Source organism: Manis javanica, chromosome 11, assembly GCF_040802235.1.
Source record: "Manis javanica isolate MJ-LG chromosome 11, MJ_LKY, whole genome shotgun sequence".
Classification (NCBI taxonomy): Eukaryota; Metazoa; Chordata; class Mammalia; order Pholidota; family Manidae; genus Manis; species Manis javanica.
Genome location: NC_133166.1, coordinates 19,545,790 through 19,567,147, shown reverse-complemented (window position 1 = coordinate 19,567,147; position 21,358 = coordinate 19,545,790). Strand labels below are relative to the sequence as shown.

Sequence of the window (21,358 nt, the reverse complement as noted above, 5' to 3'; positions counted from 1 at the left end):
ACATTCCTCCACTCGGTATTGTGGGGTCGGCCCCAGGGCCAGCTACCTCAGCCAACCCCAGCCTAGGTCCAGTTTTCCCAGCACCTTCAGGGTCAGGATTCCCGCTCTTCCCTTTTCTTGACCCCATCTTTCTGGCTGCAAGGATTTCAAGGCTGCTGTTGCATCACAGGGCCCAACCCTCTCATTCTGGAGGTGAAGAAATTGAGTCCCAAAGTGGGCCAAGGACTGGCCCAGGTTGTACAGCAAGTCCCTGCTAGTGTTAGTGTAAGAATCCAGATCCCAGGTCTTTCCTACTGAATTCCTCCTGCCTGTTTCTCTGGCAGAGACCAGTCCTGGATTTCCCCCATTGGACTGTACCCCACTTTCTGGGTATCCCCTCTCTGTTTTGCTGCTGGAGATCTGGACTGACTTCCTGCTCGGTCACGCCATTCACTAACTGAAAATTCTTACTTGCCATGCAGTGCTGGGCTCTGCTCCGTATGTGGACATAGAAGTCAGCCCTGGTCCCTGCCTTCATGCAGGCTGACCATCTAGTGGATCCTGCTGGATCTGTGGGACCACAGGCATGTTTTCTCAAGCTTGCTGAGACTCATTAGCCCTGTCTGCAAAACAGAGCTATTCATGTGTTTAAAAGTGGTAAACTGTGGCTGGGTGTGAGGAATTACAGATTTGTTCTCTCTTCTGGGGCCCTTACCTCAGGGGCCAGGCCCCTCTGTTCAGAGTGATCAACCCCTCAGGAAGCCTCCTTAAGGCTAAGAGCCCTTTGCACCCAGAACGGGATGACCTGATGACCGCTGGTCAAAGCTGAGATGGGCAGGTGTCCTTCCCACTGATCTCTGCCCTTCCCAAAGAACCAAAACAAAACCCTGTGTCCCTTATCACACCTCTGTTCCAAGAAGCCCGCTGGGAATTAGAGCCACAGGGCACGTGGTAGTTGGCTCCGGGAAGGACCTGGGCACAGGACCAAAGCCAAGCTGGGCCTGACGCAGGCCAGGGCACTGGGCCTCAACCTGGGCTCTGCTCTTACTCTTAGACTCTGCTTCTGTGCAGCAGGAGGGTTTGACCTTGGTGACCTGATGTCAGGACTGACGCTCTGTTGAGTTGTATGTGACCCTCCTGTCCCACCCCCTTTCCCAGCCTCTTGCCAAAGTTTATGTAAGGATCTCTAGCTTTACGCAGCCACCCACCCCTCCCCATCCCTTCTTGGTGAAGCTCTTTGCCACCAGAGCAGCTCAGCTGGCCCTGAGAGCATCCCTTCTTCCAGCAGAGGCAGGGCTCTTACGTCAGCAGCAGCCATCAGGAGCTCCGGCTACCTGGAAGAGGAGCGGGCAGTGCCTGGGTCACCTCTCCCCGAGGAATAGGCAGGATCTCTGGAGAGGAGACTAGGAATGACTCTCTGAACTTAGAATCATCTATTTGTCCATCTGCCCTATTTCACAGATGGGTCTGCTGAGGCCCAGACACAGGGAATGTCCCAAGATCACAGAACAAGGCAGTAGCTGGGCTGCTGTGGAAACCAAGGCTGGCTGCTGCAGGGCCCGTGTTCTCTCTCCTACTTCCTCTGCTGCTGTGCCCTGCTGCGTAAGCTTAGGCAAGTCTCTGCTCTTCTCTGGTTCTGAGGTTCTTCCTCTATATGGTGCCAAGGTGGGGCAAGCCTATCTGAGCACCCTTCCTGCTCTGGGAGGAAGCATGTGAGGAATGTCTAGCCAGGAATATGTCCCTGGCTCATGTTAGCCAGCAGGCCTGGCCTGGGCACCCTGTTGGGCCATGGGAGACAGGGGACACAAGAGCAAACATGTCAACAGAGCCTTCAGCAACAGTGTCCTTCTTCCTCCCCACCCCCAGCATGGATACCGTCCAGCCTGGGGGGAAGGGAGCGGGGTATAGAGGCAGAGCAAAGCTGCCTCAGATGCTTGCATTCTTCCAGATTGCATACAAGAGCTAGTCAGCTGCACTGTGCCCCAGGGCACCTCAGAAACCAAATGTGCCACCACGTAGAAACATGGGGCAGGGGGAGAAAATGATTTAAAGAGCCAGCTAGGGTTCCACCAGGTGACAGACACATCTTCATCCCAGCAGCCCAGAGAAAAGCACAGCTGGGTGGCCTGGCCTAGAGGTGGAGGGAGATTCCTTGTGACTTCTGGGGAAGGAGCATCTCCTTTCTCTAGGCCTTGGTCTCTACCTTGTAATCAAAGGAATAGCTCAATCACAGCTCCTCCAGCCCAACCTCTGAGCTTTTGCCTCAGCTCTGCAGCAAAAGGGGCCCTTTTCAGTGTGGTACTGGCTGCCTCAGTCTTATCTCAACCCCTTCCTATTCACGGAAACTGGTACAGGGTGCATTTTCATTCTAGCTTTACTGAGAGCTAGTGTGGTGGGGGGACCTGCTTTTTAGGAGGCAAAATCTCAAAACAACCACCTTGCAAAATTTGTGGAGAGCTGGGCTCTCTTTAGACCCCCTAGCTGCCCCTCTCCACCAGCTACAGAATGGGCTGCTACTCTTCCCCATTTCTGTGGTGGGCAGCTAAGAGTTGGTCAGGTTTTCAAGCAATTTTAATCTGCTTGCCAAAGCAAAGTGGCAGGAAGAGTGTGAATGTCCCAGGCAACAGAGGAGAAAACTCAGGGGTCTTGTTCACACGTATATGCACTGGCAGTTACAGAGCTAGGTTCCATCCCCTCACCTGAAGATTCAGATTTCAGTTTCCCAAGACAAGCCACCAGCACCCTCTCCCCACAAACTGAGCGCAAGGTCCTTCCCTCAGCCAGGAGGGGCCCATATCTGGAGCGACAGCAAACAGAGGCTTTTGATATTCTGCCAATGGCCAGGGACTCTGCCTCCAATGGGCACCAGGATGGGGAAGTGGGCACGTTAAAGCATTCCACATGGGAACGCTATCAGTGCCACCTCTCTAGAGCCCGCAGACCACAATGTTCATACCCTTTGACCTTGGATTGTATTTCTAGAAGTTTGCCTTAGTAAAACAATCAGATATTTATGGAAGTATTATTTCAGAGGGAAAATCTGGAAGCTCTTGAAAGGTCCATCAATTCTATTACATGTGGCACAGCTGTGTGATAGAATAATACAGCTGTGAGAAGACATGTCACTGAAGCAATATGAGAAGAAAAAATAGCCATGATATGCCTAGTAGAAATTATACAAAAATGATACCAGCCATGTCGCCTCTATTTTGTAGTTTTTGAAAAAAGGGCATGTGTATATTTCAGCATACAAAGAGCTCAACATGTCAGGTTTATCTGCAGTTTTATCTGGAGATATGACGTGTGCTTTTGATTTTCTTTTTACTTTCCTGAATTTTTAAAATGCTGATTATTATTTTCCTAATCAGAAATGTAAGAATGTTTCTAAACAAAATACCCTTGCTCTCCGTCCATCTTGGCACCCTCCACCCCCATCGTTTTCCTTATAATGCTGGGCAGGTGCCTCTCATTGCTCAGGGTTTAGCGAAACTTTGCACCATACACCCCACCCTCCAAACCACCAGCCCCATGGAAGGGGCTGGGCCCTGTGGAAGCCAATCATTATTTGGAGCATCCCAAGGCAGCTTTGTTGATAGTGACACAGCTGACCACCTCCGCCTTCACTGTGGCTGGCACGGAGCTGTTGCTGGCCCTTGTCCTTCTTGCGTCAGAGTCTGAGCTGAGCCTGGCTGCCTGGAAAGAAGTTTCCATTCAGACCAGCTGCAGTGTCCCTTCTCTGGCCACACTAAGGGGCTTGGCCTCTACTCCAATGAAACCTGGACACCCTTCTGTATCTGAGGGAGATGGGTTTGATCTGGATTTTAGAGCAATCATTCTGGCTGTGGTGAGAATGGCCCAGAGAGAGGAAAAGGCAGGAGGCTAGCAGAGTGTGAATAAGAGGATCTGGTGTGTTTGGCTGGGGAAATAAGGGGACTGGGGGAATCTTTCCCAGCCCCTTCCCAGGGACTCACTGTCCTAATGGTGACTGCTGAGCACCTGGCACTGTGGCCCCAGTGATGACAATCTGAAGTCAGGGGTAGAGAGTCACTCCATTCCTGCAGACTCAGAGTCCCAGGGGACATGGCACAACCTGTCCTTCCCCTGCCTTCTGGACGAGTGCCCGGTACCCTTCTCCTGGCCACTATCCTCTGACCTGAGGTTTTCCCTTCAGCTGGTGAAGACACACAACCTGCTGACTACCAGGAACTATATCTTCGGGTACCACCCCCATGGCATCATGGGCTTGGGTGCCTTCTGCAACTTCAGCACGGAAGCCACGGAAGTGAGCAAGAAGTTCCCTGGCATAAGGCCTTACCTGGCCACGCTGGCTGGCAACTTCCGGATGCCAGTGCTGAGGGAGTACCTGATGTCTGGAGGTGAGAATCCACCTCTCTCTGCCTCTGCTGGGCTTCACTGCAGAGGCTTGATCCTCTCCATGGAGCAGGGTGATAGGGAGGCCAATGCACTGTGCTCTTCGCTGGCCCCATGCTAAGAAATGCAGCCTCCCTGGTGGATTGGGGTTGAGCAGGAAAAGCTATAGTCTTCAGGATATTCAACTCGAATAATATATTTTCTAGGAAGCCTTCTCTGACCCCTTTTCTAGGCACCCCGAGCCCCTTTGCTGCCCCCTGAACAACCTGATCACTGTCCGTGGTTCTGTCATTATCCACCTGCCTGTGACCTCCACCACCCTGATTCACTGGGATCTCCAGCACCTGGAAGCAGCCTAGCAGAGTTAGAACCTCAGGGGATGTTTGCTAAATGAATGAGTTCCCTAAACAGCCTTGTATCATTATTCCCATTTTATAGAAGAGTAAGCTGAGGCTCAGAAAAAGGCATAGCTTATGCTGTGCTGTACAAGTTCTGAGTGGTTGGCTTAGGTCTGGGCCCAGCCCAGGGTTCTTTCTGTTTATCCTTGACTGTGTGCAGTGGGTAGGGAGTGCATCCATGGGCAGCCCTGACTGTGTGTCCCCTTTCCCACCAGGCATCTGCCCTGTGAACCGTGACACCATAGACTATTTGCTTTCAAAGAATGGGAGTGGGAATGCCATCATCATTGTGGTGGGGGGCGCAGCCGAGTCCCTGAGCTCTATGCCTGGCAAGAATGCGGTCACCCTGCGCAACCGCAAGGGCTTTGTGAAACTGGCCCTGCGCCATGGGTAAGTGCCTCCTACAGCGTGCACACACATACATACACCTCCAAAACTTTGCTTGGCCCAGGGCAGTACCTGCTTGGCTCCTGGAGGCAAGGCCCAGATCCCAGGGTGTTCACTATCCTGCAGGAGAGGGGAGGCTGGAGGCCAGAGGTTCATTTCAAATTTGCCCAAGTGTAGCCTGCATGTCTGAGCAAAGATGTAGCTTGTGTCCCCTAGGCCCTCACAGGTAGGCTCAGAGGCCAGGCTCACATGCAGGACTATGCCCTCGGGGCAAAAACCTGTCATGCTGCTTGCTGGGAGAGCAAGAGGCCAGGATGGAGGATGGTATGGCTGGAAATATCCAAGAAGTCTTCCTGGAGGAGTGACCCTGAGGACAGGCAGAGAGGAACTGGGCAGCTTGGATTTCTGTCATCTTTTCTAGAAAACCAGAGGCACATTCTGTGTAGCCACTTGTTCAGCTTTAACAAAGCATGTTTCATTTAACAAAGCATGTTCACTTCTGTACCTTTGATTCCCCAGTAATCCTGCAGGTGACAACATCTGCATTTTCCATTTGAGAAAACTGAGGGAGGCTAAGTGACCCAGTCAGGGCCACATTGTAAAATGCAGAGCCAAGCCCTTTGGACACCAGGTCCACTGATTTCCTCCTAGTCTGGGCTCTGGGCGCCCACAGCAGGAGGGCCATGAGGTGACAGACTTTCAGCAGTGGAGTAGCTGGAGTAGGAAACGGTGCTGCCCCCAGTCACACACAAGGATGGCACTAACCACACCATCTAGGCCTTACCCAGCCTCCCTCCCTGGCTCCCCATGACCTTACCTCAGGCTGCTCTTCCAGAGCCTGGCCAAATCAGACCCAGTCCCTGCTTTCAGGGTGGGGAAAGTGGGGAGGGACAGACAGTGGCAATATAGCATGCTGAGGGCTGTGACACGGGTCCAAGAGTGGCGTGGTTTGGAGGTGGAGAGAGAACTTCCCAGCAGAAGCAGGCCCTGAAGGATGAGAGACAGCGGCATTCTAGAGCAGGGCTATCAATCTTCCTGTGCCTTGTGGTCCCAAAGCCCTGACACTGGTGGGGACAAAGAGGCCTCCTGAATCTGCTAATCATGGGACATATGGTTTGGGATCCCCCAGGTGATTCTGGTACGCCTCTGGGGGAGGGGAGCTCGGCAGCAGTCCAGGGCCTCGGGGGCTGACAGGAGGAACTGAAGCCAGTGGGGTGGGCTGTGACAGACCCGGCTTTTCCTTTCCAGAGCTGACCTGGTTCCCACCTACTCCTTCGGGGAGAATGAGGTGTACAAGCAGGTGATCTTTGAGGAGGGCTCCTGGGGCCGATGGGTCCAGAAGAAGTTCCAGAAGTACATCGGCTTTGCCCCGTGCATCTTCCATGGCCGAGGCCTCTTCTCCTCTGACACCTGGGGACTGGTGCCCTACTCTAAGCCCATCACCACTGTCGGTGAGCCTCCCTGCCTGCAGACCCTGAACTCGGGAGCCGCACAGCTAGTTAGTGTTATTCGAGTTAGTATTCCCATCCAGGCCACCTGCCTCTGATGTCCACGTCTAACCCGTGAGGACACATTGGGCGCTGATGGGAATGATCGGTGGGGGTGGGGGATAGTTCCATTACTGTGAGCCAAGCTGTGCTAAGCAAGAACACAGTCCAGCTGTTCTGTGTTTGCAGAGCCTACGTGCCTCTCAGAGAAGAGTCGGTTACAGTGAAGATGGGAGACGGGAGGGGAATGGCAGGGTGCCCTGGGGGATCATAGTGGACTCCAGGGACGAGGGACTCTTACACTGTTACTGAATAGGAATTATCCCGCAAAAGGGGAAGAAGAGAGGTTTTGTCAAACAATAGCCTTAGTTCCAGCAACAGGATTATATAGATTTTTGAAGAACAGAAGGAAAAAAATCAACTAAAGCATAGGCCTGTGAGAAGTGTAGCAAAAAAACTGGCTGCTCTTGTCCTTCAAGTGTGTTGTTTGGGGTTTATTTGGGACAGTTTAGGGGATTCCAAAGAACTACGTATTGTAGGGGTATGTGTGTGTGTGTGTTTGTGAATGGTTCACAAGCTAAAGATCATACCCAGAGTATGTGGGCCGCAAGCCCTGGACTTTAGGGGCTAAAGTTCACATAAATACTTGGAGTTCTCACGGCTCAGTATTCTGCTTTGTACTTTCACACAGAGACTGACTCCCTGCATCTTAGGTCACATGACCCAGGCTCACCTCTGACTCTTGCTATACACAAATCCCATACCAGGTCTCATCTGTGAGGCAGCAGGGACATTTCCATGCACAAGTGTGGCTGGAGAAGGAGAAGGACCTGTGTGCAGGTGAAGGAGTTTGCTCTTCACCTTAAGCATGGGAAGCTACTGGAAGGTTTGGGGGAAGGGAGGTTCAGTTTGCAGTTTAAAGTAATCATAGGGCTGCTGGATAGAAAATGGGTTAGGAGTGGCCAAAATGGAAGCCATAAGACCAGTCCAGAAGCTTTTGTGGTAGCCAGCAGCTTGGATCAAGGGAATGATAGTAGAGATGAAAGGGAAGTACATGACCTTGGGAGAAATCAGGAATGTCTGTCAGGACTTAGGGATGAGTTGGGTATGGAGCTAAAGCAGGTTACGAAAATAAAAGAATGGATGGATGGATGAATGTGGGTCTCCTCTTCCCTTTTCTGCCCTTACATTTTTTCAAAGCCTGTCAGTTACTTCAAAGAATCCTCAGCAAAGCCCTGTGAGGAAGGATCTCCATGTGACAGATGAGGAAACTGAGGCTCAGAGAGGCAAAGTGACTTGTATAGAGCAGGGCAAAAGCAAAGCCATTACATGGTCCCGTGGACTTGGGCAGGTTGTTTCCCATGCCCCTGGGCCTCAGTTTTCTCTGTAATGGGGACAACCTGGTATGGAGCACATTCAGCACCATTCTTGGCACATGGTTGGCACATAGCACATGCTCACTGCCATCAACATTGTGATGGACATCCAGGGCAGGGGGACTGAGTGGCTTTACTAACCAGTGGCCTCTGCCCCATCTCTGCAGTGGGGGAGCCCATCACCATCCCCAAGCTGGAGCACCCAACTCAGCAGGACATTGACCTGTTCCACGCCATGTATATGGAGGCCCTGGTGAAACTCTTTGACAAGTACAAGACCAACTTTGGCCTCCCAGAGACCGAGGCCTTGGAAGTGAATTGAGCCAGCCTCAGAGGCCAGCTCCTGGGAGGAACCAGCTACCTTTTCTACTAAGTTTTTGAGTGCTTTTTGTTCTGTACATTTGGAAGCGTCATGGGTGTTTGTGGGTTATTTAAAAGAAATTATAATAATTTTGTTAAACCACTACAATGTTAGGTCTTTTTTAAGAAGGAAAAAGTGAATATTTCAAACTCTTTCACTCCCAGCTTGTCCTGTTCTAGGTGGTGGCTAACACATACGGGTTTTTATGGTTTCTCAACCAACCCCTCGTCTTCCCTTTCCAAACTGACAGAGGAAATTCCGTCCTGGTTAACTGGGGAAGGACAGCCACTAGTGACTCCAGTCCGCTAGATTATTTGCTCTTTGCCCTGCATGATGAGGGGCAGAAGCCACCTGCACTCCCAGCTACCCCACAGCTGACTGCAGGACTAGTCCCTCTTACCAAGGGGAAGACTTCCTACTCTTCACCTTGAGCATGGGGACAGCTGTACCCATTTCAAGAGGGCAGTGATGAGCATCTGGAATGCTCCAGCTTGCTTCTCCTTCCTGCCACCCCCTGCACCACCAGCCTTTCAAATCTGAGCCTGGACTGGCCTCCAGAGCAAGAATGGGGATGGCGTGATCTCATGCTGAGAAACAGGGCTGTTCCAGACACACCATCTCTTGGACTACCCAGCCACCAGGCTCTGGTTGAAATAACTGGTTTTCCATGGGGGGCTGATGATGTGGACCCAGCACAGACCCAGCCTTGGCCTGAATCACATATCTCCCAGTGGCCTCAGTTTGTATGACCCACACCCACAAGTGTGAGTCTGAGGAAGGGTCCCTCTTCCTGTTCACAGAGGGGCCTGGCCAGATTGGTTCCAGAACAGGAAGCCCCAGGACCCAAGCCTCACATATTTGTGCCTTTCAGAGAGGTGGGGGCCAGGAGGAAATCCAGCCCCTCCTGTTTTCTCTTGATGAGAGCATTGTACCACGTCAGGATTTATTTGTATATTCCTGAAAGAATAAATGAAAACAAAGAGTCCTCTATGAGTCATTCTGGGGCTGCATCTGTATCTTGCCACTGACACCAAGGGAGACCATGGCCCTAACTAGGCTGCCTGCTGAGCCATCTACCCATTATCCCTTTGGCCCATAAGGCCCGGTGTGGCATATTATCTATTGCTGTGCAACAAATTACTCCAAAATTTAGTGACTTCAAACAACATTGTGTCCACAGTGTCTGAGGACCAGTGGCTGAGGTTCAGCTTAGCTGGGCGCTCTGTTTCAGGGTCTCCCAAGGCTGCATTCAAGGTTTTGCTTGGGCTACAGTAATCCCAAGGCCTGAGTGGGGGAGGATCCACTCCCAGGGTCATTTATGTGCTTGGTGGCTGGACTCACTTCCTTCTGGCTGTTGGCGAGAGGCCACTCTTGGTTGCCTGTCACCTGTAGCTCTCAGCATGGCATCTGGGAGAGTAAGCAGGGAAAGCCAGAGAGAGAGTGTACATGACAGAACGCACAGTCTTTCAGAACCTCATCTCTGAAGTGAATATTCCCTATCACTTTGCCATATTCTCTTAAGTAGGTATAAGTTACCAGATCAGCTCACACTCAAGAGAATTACACATGGAGTGAATACCAGGCTGCAGGGGTTACTGTCCAGCTGTGAGAACCTGGAATGGGTGAGCTGGAAGGGTCCTTGTGGACCACTCAAACCTCGTTCCTTGCCCCTGGCCTCGGTTATACCACAAAGGGGGAGACCTGGCCTGCTGTTACCCTAGTGATTTCATGCCACAGCAGGTCTCAGAAGATCTGTCCCATTCAGTTCAGTGAACATTGAAGCTGCTGGGAACCCTTCCCAGTTGAGACCAGAGGGCCTTATTCCACCTTTTCCACCTCCTGGCCTTGCCACTGATTCATCTGCTGGCAGCTGTGAGCAGGAGCAGAAGCGAACACTAGAAATAGCCAAGGGTTCACAGGTGGTCAGAGCTGTGACAGGGATGGCATCCAAATCGGGGTGCCTCGTTGAGCTGGGACCCCAGTGCCTGGCATGGGGCCTGAAGGCTGACTGGACTTTTGCCAGGAAGAAGTTGAAGGGCAGAGGAGCAAGTCCTCAGCTTGGGGAGACAGCATTGTTGATCTGAAGGCCCGAGGGGTGGTGGTAAAGAGGTCTGCAGAGAGGTCTGCAGGCGGGCTTGGCCTGGAAGGGCCAGGGTTTGGCCTCTCCAGAGTCCCCACTGTGTGCTAGGAAACTCCACCATCTCTACCTAAGAACAGGGACGATAACCAGGCCCCAAAGCCCAGAGGGATCACCTCACCCAGGCAAAATGTGCAGAGCAGAGGCCAGCCCTGCTCTCAGCTTTATGAGGGGAATTTAGGTAAATGCTATGAACATTGCTTTGGGTTGGGAGTTGTTAACCTTGGGAGAGGGAACCAGAACCTCCTTTTCCAGAAGACCCTCTGCCTTTGAATCTGCAGCAGGGGGTTTGGGGGAGGGAACTGCAGTCCCAGCCTGGCCAAGGTCAATTCCGTGATTCTACTTGTGGTTCCCAGACATGGCCACTAGGGGGCACAAAGGCTAGTTCTGAGGCAAATGCCACCCGGCTTCCTAAGCTTTCTTTCCATGTTTTGGTGTTTATGCAGCTCCTGTCCTGGGCTAGAAGCTAGAGATAGTGCAATCACAGACTCGCAAAAATGCAGAGCTAGACAGGAACTTAAAATTCATCTGGAGCAACATCTCCTAATCTGAGAAACTTGGCAGAGGGGCCAAGGGACTTGCTTCTAATCACACAACAATCAACATTTACCGCATGCCTCCTCTTGGCAAGGAATGAGGGGCTTCCAAATTGAATATCCCTTGTTCTTAGGCGTCTGTAATGCAATTAGAAAGGTAGAAATGTAATGTACTCATCTTTTTAAAGACCTTTGCCTCCTTTTATATTACCTGTCTAGATTCTAGCTGTCACTACCACCCACCCAGCCACAGAACCAGCCATCCAGTCGCAGTGGACTCCTCTTCTCCTCCTTACCCACCTCACTCCAATACCTGCCCCCTGATGCTACTGTCAAAGTTTTCATCTCCAAACCATTCTCTACTGTTGCATCCCTAATAATATGTCCTAATGAATGTATGATACATCCTGTGGAGCTGCCATTACCAGCTGCATCACCAGGTCACTTAACCTCACTGAGCCTCAGCTTCTTCATCTATTAAACGGGAACAATCTATATTCCTGAGTAAATGAGATAATATATACCTAAATATATGGTGGATAAATAAAAAGTATTCATCCCAGGGCTTGACCGATAGTACCTCAACAATAAATGGTGGCCTGATCATCGTCACTATCACTGAACCCTTTCTGGGTTCCCCTAACCCCTTGAACTCAGCTCCCTGTTTCCAGACCTCTCTCCATTTCACTACCCCTGCAGCAGCCAGGGTCTAACCTTCCTTATGTCTTCTTCAATAAAAGTTTTATCGAGATACAATTCACGAGATACCAAAAAATTCACCCTTTTTCAGTATGTAATTGAGTGGTTTTTAGTATATTCACGAAGTTGTGCATCAATCACTACTCTCTAACTCCAGAACAGTATCAGCACCCCTAAAGAAACCCCATACCTACTAGCAGTTACCCTGTCCTCCTCAGCCCCTGGCTAACCCCTCACTAATCAACTTTTCTGTCTCTATGAATTTGCCTACTCTGGATATCTCATATAAATGCAGCACTGTGTGGCCTTTTGTGTCCAGCTTCTTTGACTTAGCATATTTTCAAGGCACATTCATGCTGTAGCATGTATCATGAATCAAACATAATTTGTCCTTTGAAGCAAAAAAGGTTTTAATTTTGATGAAATCAAAATACCAAGTTTTCCTTTAAAGTGCATGCCTTTGTGTATAAGAAGTCATAGCTTCATAGCCTAATCCAAGGTCACAAAGATTTCCTCCTATATTTCTTCTAAAAGTTTTAGACCTTTTGTCTGTCATATTTGGATCTTTGAACTATTTGGGGTTAATTTTTGTATGTGGTTAAAGTAAGGTCTGACTTTATTCTTTTGCATGGATATCCAGTTATCCCAGCACCATCCCATGAAAAGACCATTCTTTTTCCTCATTGCATTGTCCTGACACTTTGGTCAAAAATCAACCGACCATAAATATAAAGGTTTATTTCTTGATTCTCAGTTCTATTTCACTGATCTATATTTCTATACTTACACCAGTACTCCACTGTCATGATTAGCTTTGTAATCAATTTTGAAAGAGGGAAGTGAGTCCTAACTTTTTCTTCTTTGAGATTGTTTTGGCTATTCTGTGTCCCTTGCATTTCCACATGAATGGTAGGATCAGCTTGTTAATGTCTATAAAAAAGGCAGCTAGAATTTTGATAGGGATTGCACTTGAATCTATAGCTCAGTTTGGTGAATATTGATATTTTAACAATATTGTCTTCTAGATTTATTTAGGTTTCTTTTAATTTCTCTCAATGGTGTTCTGTGGTTTTCAGTGTACAAGTCTTGTACTTATGTTAAATTTATTCTTAAGCATTTTAGTCTTTTGATGCTATAATAAATGGAATTGTTTCTTAATTTCATTTTCAGATTGTCATGTTAGTATATAGAAATACAATCAATTTTTCTGTATTGATCCTGTATCTTACAATCTGTGAAACTTGTTTGTTAGTTCTAATTGTTTCTTTGTGGATTACTTAGGGTTTTCTATATACAAAATCATGTCATGTGAATAGAAATAGTTTTACTTCTTTCTTTCCATCTAGGTGCATTTATTTTTTTTCTTGCCTAATTGCCCTGGTTAGAACTTTCAGTTTAATATTGATTAGAAGATGTGAGAGCAGATATTCTTGATTTGTTACTGATCTTAAGAGGAGAAAGCTTACAGCCTTTCACCATTTTGTTAGCTGGGGTTTTTTTGTAAATGCCCTTTATTAGGTTGCTGAAGTTTTCTTATATTCTTAGTTTTTTAAATATTTTTATCTTGAAAGTATGCTAGATTTTGCCAAATGCTTTTTCTGCATTGAGATGATCATATGCTTTCTGTCCTTTAGTCTATTAATATGGGCTATTACATTAATGGATTTGTGTATGCTAAGCCAACTTTGCATTCTTGGTAAAATCCCAGTTGGTCATGGTGTATAATCCTTTTTATAATTTTGGATTTGGTTCACTAGTACTTCACTGAGGATCTTTATGTCTATATTCATAATGCATAAGGGAAATTGATCTGTAGTTTTCTTGTCCTGGCCTGGTTTTGGTGTCACAGTAATGCTGGCCTCAAAGAATAATTTGGGAAGTGTTTTCTTCTATTCTTGGGAGAGTTTGTGAAAGATTGGTGTTTTTTTAAAATATTTGGTAGGATTCACCCATGAAGCCAGTAGGGCCTGGGGCTCTTCTTTGTGGAAAGTTTTTGATTACTAATTCAAACTCTGCTTGTTACAGATCTATTTAGACTTTCTATTTGCTTTTGAATCGTTTTTGGGAGTTTGTGTGTTTCTAGGAATTTGTCCATTTCATTTGATAATCTGTTGATATACATTTATTCATAGTACTCCTATATAATTTTTTTTATTTCTGAAAGACTGGTTGTGATGTCTTCTCTTTCAGTCCTGATTTTAATAACTTAAGGCTTCTCTTTTTTTTTCTTGATAAGTCTAGCTAACGATTTATCGATATAATTGGTATTTTCAAAGAGCCAACTTTGACTTAATTAATTTTCTCTGTTCTTTGTCTGTTCTCTACATAAGTTATTTGTACTTTAGTCGTTAATATTTACTTCCCTGCTTTGGGTTAATTTGCTGTTGTTTTTCCAGTTTCTTAAGGTAGAAGTTTAGGTTATTAATCTAAGATCTTTTTTCTTTTTTAATATAGGTTTTAATTATTTATTATAATTAAATGAGAAATTAATCATGTAGTATAATCTAAAAGATCCCTTTAAGAACGGTTTTACCAAAATATATAAAGAACTCATATACCTCAATACCAAGAAAACAAATAACCTGATTAAAAAATGGGTGGAGGACCTGAATAGACACTTCTCAAAGAAGAAATACAGATGGCCAACAGGCACATGAAAAGATGCTTCACATCACTAGTCATCAAGGAAATGCAAATCAAAACCACAGTGAGTTATCACCTCATACCAGTCAGAAAGGCCACTATCCAAAAGACAAGAAATAACAAGTGTTGGTGAGGATGTGAAGAAATGGGAACCCTTCTACACTGTTGGTGAGAATGTAGATTGGTGTAGCCACTGTGGAAAGCAGTATGGAGGTTCCTCAAAAAACTAAAAATAGAAATTCCATTTGACCCAGCAATTCCCTTCTAGTAATTTACCCAAAGAAAACAAAATCCCTGATTTGGAAAGATATATGCACCCCTATTGTTTACTGCTGCATTATTTACAATAGCCAAGATATGGAAGCAACCTAAGTGTTCATCAACAGATGAATAGATATAGAAGAGGTGGTACATGTACGCAATGGAGTATTACTCATCCATAAAAAAATCCTGCCATTTGCAACAGTGTGGATGGATCTAGAGGGTATTATATTCAGTGAAATAAGCCAGGTGGAGAAAGACAAATACTATATGATTTCACTTATTTGTGGAATATAAATACAAAGCAAAACAGAATGAACAAAACTGCAGTAGACTCACAGATACTGAGAAGTGACTAGTGGTCACCATGGGAGAGGGGTTGGGGCAGGTGGGTGGGAAGGGTGAGGGGGATTAAGGGACACAAAAATTCTCAATCATAATATAAGTTGAACACTGGGATAGTAGTGCAGTATGGAGAATATAGCCAGTGATTCTGTAACATCTTCCTATGTTGACATATAGTAACTGCACTAGTGGGAATGAGGATTTAATCATATGGGTAACTGTTGAACTATGTTGTTGTATACTTGAAACCAACATAAGATTGTTTATCAATGATAATTCAATAAAAAAACCTAGCTGCATCCATAAGTTTTGGTGTGTTGTGTTCTTGTTTCATTCATTTCAAGGTTTTTTTCTAATTTTTCTTGTGATTTATTTGTTGACCCTTTGGTCATTTAAGAGTATGTTGCTTAATTTCTACATTGTCGCTATTTTCCCCAAATTTCCTTTTGTCCTTTATTTCTAATTTTACTACACTGTGGTCATAAAGCATACTTTGTATGATTTCAGTCTCTTTTAATTTATTGAGGCTGCTTTTATGACCTAGTATATGGTCTAGTCTAAAGAATGTTCCATGTGCATTTGAGAAAAATGTGTATTCTGCTCTTGTTGCTGGGATGTTTTATAGATAGAGGTGTCTATTAGCTCAAGGTGGTTTATAGGGTTGTTCAAGTCTATTTTCTAGTTGATCATCTGCTAGTCATTCTATCCATTATTGAAAGAGAGGTATTGAAGTCTCCACTATTGTTGAATTATTTATTTTTCCCTTCAATTCTGGAAGTTTTATTTCATGTATTTTGGAACTCTGATGTTATATATGTTTATAATTGTTCTATCTTCCTGATGGGGTCACCCTTTTATCATTATAAAATGTCCTTCTTTGTCTCTAGTAACAAAAAAATCTATTTTTGCGTAGCGTGTATTAGCATAGCCGTCCCAGCTCTCTTTTGTTTACTATTTACCTGGAATATCTTCTATTTATTCCCTTTCAACCTATTTGTATTTTTGAATATGATAGGAAGTATATCTTTTTGTAGACATACTAGTGTTGGGTCTTTCTTTTAATCCATACATCTACTTTCTGCCTTCTGATTGGAATGTTAGATCTATTTGCATATAATGCAATTACTGATAACATTTTACATCTGCCATTTTGCTATTTGTTTTCTGTGTCTTCTTTTTCTTGGTTCTCTCTCCCTCCATCCCTGCCCTCTTGCATTAAACATGTATTTTCTAATATACTATTTTAATTCTCTTGTTTATTTTACCATATGTTTTTAAGTTAGCCTCTTAGTGACTACCCTGGAGATTATAATAAACATCTTAATTTAAAATAACCTAGTTCAGATTAATACCAACCTTTTAGGTAGGATGGCCTGAGAAAAAAGAGGGGCAGGCTACACATAGGAATAATATAGAGGGCTGCATAATGCCCCACAAAGTCAAATCTACATATCCTAATCCCTGGGACCTGTGAATGTGACTTTATTTGGAAAAAGGGTTTTTGCAGATACAATTAAGGATCTCCTGGTTAAATAACCCTGGATTATCTGGTGGGTCCTAAATCCAATGGACAAGTATCCTTTTAAAAGAAAGAATAAAAGACACAAGGAAAAGGGCAGAAGGCCATGTGCAGGTGGCAGAGATTAGATTCGCCCTGCCACAGACTGAGGAGCATCAGAAACTGAGAGGCAAGGGGAGATTTTCCCTTAGAGTTTTTGAGGGAGCACATCCTTCCCAGCACCTTGATTTTGGACTTCTGGTATCAGGACTGTGAGAGAATAAATTTCAGTTGTTTTAAGCCAGCCAGTTTATGGCTTAAACTAATAAACAGTGGTCTTCAATACATTTATATCAACTAATAGAGGTTTACCCGTGGATAGCAGAGTTTGGTCTTATCATCAATAAAATATTTCACTTGTCTTACATCGGATGGGCTGCAAGTTTGGAGAGCACTTTCTCCCAATACTTCTGAGAGGGTGGAAGAAATTCCCATTCACTGGGTTACAACAGGATCACTAGAAAGAGAAAAATAGGAATTTCCCCTGCCCCTGGGCTTCAACCACAACTTTTATAACAAACCTCTGTCCCATTTATATATTCCAAACTTCTTTTCCATAACCTGTTTCCATTCCTTTGTAAACTCTTTCTCAAGATATTTTTCACTACTAGCTGCTTAGGGAGCTTTGGTTTATGTACTTTCCTGTAATATTTTTATCATGCCTATACACAATTGTATTGCCTACAGTTTTTATATAACATTAAATTACATCGGTACATCTTTTAAAAGTTCCCTTTCTCAGTTCTAAAATGTCAAACGATTTTTGATATTTCTAATTACTTTTGATGAAAACTGATACCAAGTATTTTTCCTCTAATTAAACATGAATGATATATTTTTTAATTTAATGCACATAATAAAAATGTGCTTTGAAAATAAATATGACTTCCCTGTATAAATAAAATCTAAAATACATGCTGTAACACTTTTTTATTAGAGGCAGGAAAATCTAGGATTAATAACATTGGAGTTAGACTCCTTTGAAATCCCAGCTCAAGGGGAGTTTGGGGGTGTGGCTAAAAGTTTCAACCCTCTAATCAGGATTGGTTTCCTTAGCCACCAGCTCCCATCCTTAGGTTATCTTTGAGGCTTCCCAAAGTCATTTGTAGCATAAACTCAGGTGTGGTTGAAAGGGACTTGTTATGACAACAACAACATCCATTTCACTTTTATTGCTCTGAAGATATTTCTGGAACCGAGGGCAAAACTTAATATTATAATAAAAGGTGCCCCTATGGATCTTAACATAGGAAATCACAAGAGTTTTAGGAGCTAGGAGCCAGGAACAGTGAATGAAGGCCAAATATATATTTCTTATTATAAATCACATTCTCACCCTCCTTTTATCTGAAACAGTTTCCAGTCTCTCCCTAACAATTGTGATCTTGACAGTCTTGAAGATTACAGTCCAGATATTCTGTAAAACACCATTTAGTAGAAGATGGTATTTAGAAACCAACATCTGGGCAATTTGGGTCTATCACCATGTTATAGTAGGTAGATAGCCAGGCATGAGCAGGGAGGGGGACTTTGGCTGGTGTTTACATACAGTTAGATGCTTGTTTATATTCTAAACATTTTGTGTAAACTGTTCTGTGGGGTGTGGGAAGTGAGGGTATAGATAACAGACCTGCCAAAACTGGTTCCAACATGGAGGAGAAATTGACCCTGACTTCACCTCCAAATACATTTTATGCTCATTAACATACTAAAAGTCACACCCCTTGGTACCATGACAGTTGTGAGGTAGACCATCTAAAGAGAAAAATAAGGCATCAGTCTATTTCTTGGAAATTCCCTCCCTTTTCCAAAAAAATCCCACCCATTCTGATGAATATCCACCCCCTGCTTCAACTCCACCTGTAAGACCACCCAACCCAACCCCCACCATGGTGCTCATCTCTATGGAGCATGCCTGCACTGTCTCCTTGAGCATGTACTTTGTTTTATTAACCTACTCTTTGCTAGTACCTGCTAGACCTGCTTGTGAATTCTTTCTTGATGAGAGACAAGAACCCTTTCCAAGTTGAGGTCTCACTTAGTGAGCAAGGAGATTCCCCCAAATCAGACTTCCCAACAAAAACCACAGGGTTCAACTTGGTTCTCTCTCTTCCTATATTTGTAACACCTTTCTCTGAGAAAACTGGCTCCCATTATCCTTACATATTTATTTATTTGATAATCCCTCTGTAAGTAACTGTGGTCCCAAGTCCTATCGCATGCTGAACTAGGTTAGCTGTGATGGGAAAGCGCTTGAGAGACTGAAGACCCAGAGAAACCCGATGAGACAAGAGGGCTTTTGGGGATTTCTGTACAGGGAATCCAGTAGTAGTTGGCTGGAGATTGCTCACCACTGCAGTGGGCAGGGAGGGAACTGCTTATATGGGCTGAGGAGACAAAGACCAGGTGTGGGCCAGGGATGAGGGGCAGAGACTACATGCTTTGCTAGAAGAGATCATGCTTGTATGACGAGTGCCCCAAAGAACAAAACCTTCAACGGAGGAGTCTGACTCCCAATAAGATGTTTCCATAGGTAAGGCAGGCCTGGATTTGACTAACCCCAGGCCATCAGCATACCATACACATAGCACACTGCCATGTGGGGTCATGTGGATGCACGGTTATTCTGAAACAAAAGGTTACAAAAGCATAGTGCTTGTCCCCACAGTAACCAGTCTCCCATTGCTGACATTGTCCTCCATCCATGCTCCAGTACTTAAGCTCTCCCCACCAGGGCTTCCTGGGATGCAACCTACACAGTTGAGTTCATGCTGATGGAATTCTTTATCATGTTTAAATAAGAGATTCCTTGTTTTTATTTTGCATTGGGCCCCACAAATTATGAAGCCAGTTCTCTCTGTCCTGCTTGGACTCTGACACCTTGCTCCAGGCAGCCCTCCCACATGGACATCCCAGTCACCTGCTAGGATCTCCCCCTTTATCCACTTCAGGCCCCGTGTGGGCACTGTGCTTCCCTCGCTCTGGTTCTGACTCCCTGTTCTGGGCCATCACACCTTGTTCTGGGCTACCATACCCCCCTCCTGCCATGTGCTTATGATGATCTTATCCTCAGCTCCACCCTTAAGACTTTTGAACTAAATTATTTAGGAAGAGAAAGAGAAAGAAGAACTGGATAGGAAATTTTACATAATTGCTGTTGATGGGAGTGAAATATTAATTCTTTTGGTGAAATTTAGTCCTAAATAGTATATTTTAATTAATGTAGGAAGTATAGTCTGAGGGACAGAGCCCTGGCCCAGGGAGGAAGAGACCTAAATTCACAAGTCAATCTGCCACTAAGAACCATGTGACTTTGGGCAGCTCATTTCCATTTTCCCAGCTTTTTAGGCTTTCTGCAAAAGTGGGCAGTAATGCCTACTGCACAGGATCCTGAGGGGATGGATCACAGCAATGTATGTAAAGCACTGAGCAAATGTTAGTTCTTTCTAGCCCCCAGAGAAATCTGTCAGGGACAGGAATCAATTTGCCTAAAATCATGCAGCCGGTATCCGTGGGTGCAGACAGATCTGCCGCCTGCCTTGGAGCTCTGTCAGTCACACCACTTTACATCCGGGATGCTCATTCTCATTCCCTGTGCAGCCATGCCTGCCTCGGGGCAGGAAAAAGGAAAATCAGGCATCTTTTGAGCCCCTTTATTCCCAGGAACACAGCCATGTTCTTTTGTTCTAAATGTCCTCTGATTCTATGAAGGAATGTCACAATTTATTGTTACCATTTTCACTCTCCCCATCCTTGAAGCCTTGAATCCACTCTTGACATAGCAGCCAGAGTGACTTTTCTAAAATGTAAATCGTATCATGTCATTCCCCTGCTTAAATCCTTCAGTTGTTGTCTCCGTATCTCAAAGTCAAAACTCCACTGGGGCTACGACACCTGGCAGGATCTGGCCCCCGCCAGAATTTCCAGGTTCATCCTGCGCCATCAGGGCTGAACGAAACCTCAGAAGCTCTAAGCACTGAAAAGATAATGCTTCTTCTGCCACACGAAATTACAAATAAAAGCAACACTAAAATGTAAAATAAACTGCAGGTCTTTGATTTTAGTCTTGAAATATCAATTTCTTTCAGAAAGTGTTCCCCTCTTTTCACTACCCCCTCCCCTTCACCCCTTCTCCTTCTCCATCCTGGTTGCCTCTCTACTCGTTTAGCTCCTTCAGTGCTCTGTGCTGCCTCTTCAGGCTGCTCCTCCTGCCCAAATTGCTCCTCTTGCTCTCACTAGCCTTCTTTGTCCAATTAACTCCTACTCATCCTTCACTGCTCATTGTAAAAGTGAGTTTCCAAGGACCTTTTCTCTGGGTGACTCTAACCAGCCCCTTGAGTTAGATGTGCTTGTATTCATGTGTTTCACCCTGGCTGGCCCATACATTCACAAATGCATGTGCTCACATTGGCACATTTATAGTCTGTGACAGTGTGAAAATCACTGGAATTATGGAAGTATTGGTCTTGGGGGACAAGAAGCCTGAGGCTTTATCTCAGATTTGCTACAAGCTCTGTGTGACCTTGGATAAGTTCATTTCCTCTCTCTGGGGCTGTGGCCAGTGGGAGACGTATGGAGACTCCATGTCATTCCATTCAGTTACTGGAGCATTCATCCATTCATTCACTGATTTTATTCAGTCACACATTTGCTCATTGAGGCTTATGGAGCCTGTCTTCTGTGTCAGGAGGCTGGGGATTCAGAATGAATTCAAAAGCAAGAATTTATAGTAAAGGGGGCAAGACAAACATAAACTACTTAGTATATGACTAGGCACATGGATACATGTACTAAAGAGAGGTCAGGCAGGTCAGGCAGTT

The 21,358-nt window shown here is 45.5% G+C and overlaps 1 protein-coding gene across 3 annotated transcripts in view; it reads left to right on the top strand.

Moving 5' to 3' along the window:
- DGAT2 (diacylglycerol O-acyltransferase 2) overlaps positions 1 to 15,286 on the top strand; it is a 37,458-nt gene extending 22,172 nt beyond the window's left edge. For 2 of the 3 annotated variants that reach the window (XM_073216001.1, XM_073216000.1), the window contains 4 exons: positions 4,151 to 4,355; positions 4,964 to 5,138; positions 6,384 to 6,586; positions 11,252 to 15,286. In XM_073216001.1, coding sequence (XP_073072102.1) covers positions 4,151 to 4,355; positions 4,964 to 5,138; positions 6,384 to 6,586; positions 11,252 to 11,409 — 741 coding nt within the window. In that variant the 3' untranslated portion in view covers positions 11,410 to 15,286. Of the gene's footprint in view, positions 1 to 4,150; positions 4,356 to 4,963; positions 5,139 to 6,383; positions 6,587 to 8,165; positions 9,345 to 11,251 lie in introns of those variants that run through there. The other variant, XM_017672083.3, reaches the window with a different exon arrangement.
- Positions 15,287 to 21,358: the final 6,072 nt, after the last annotated feature.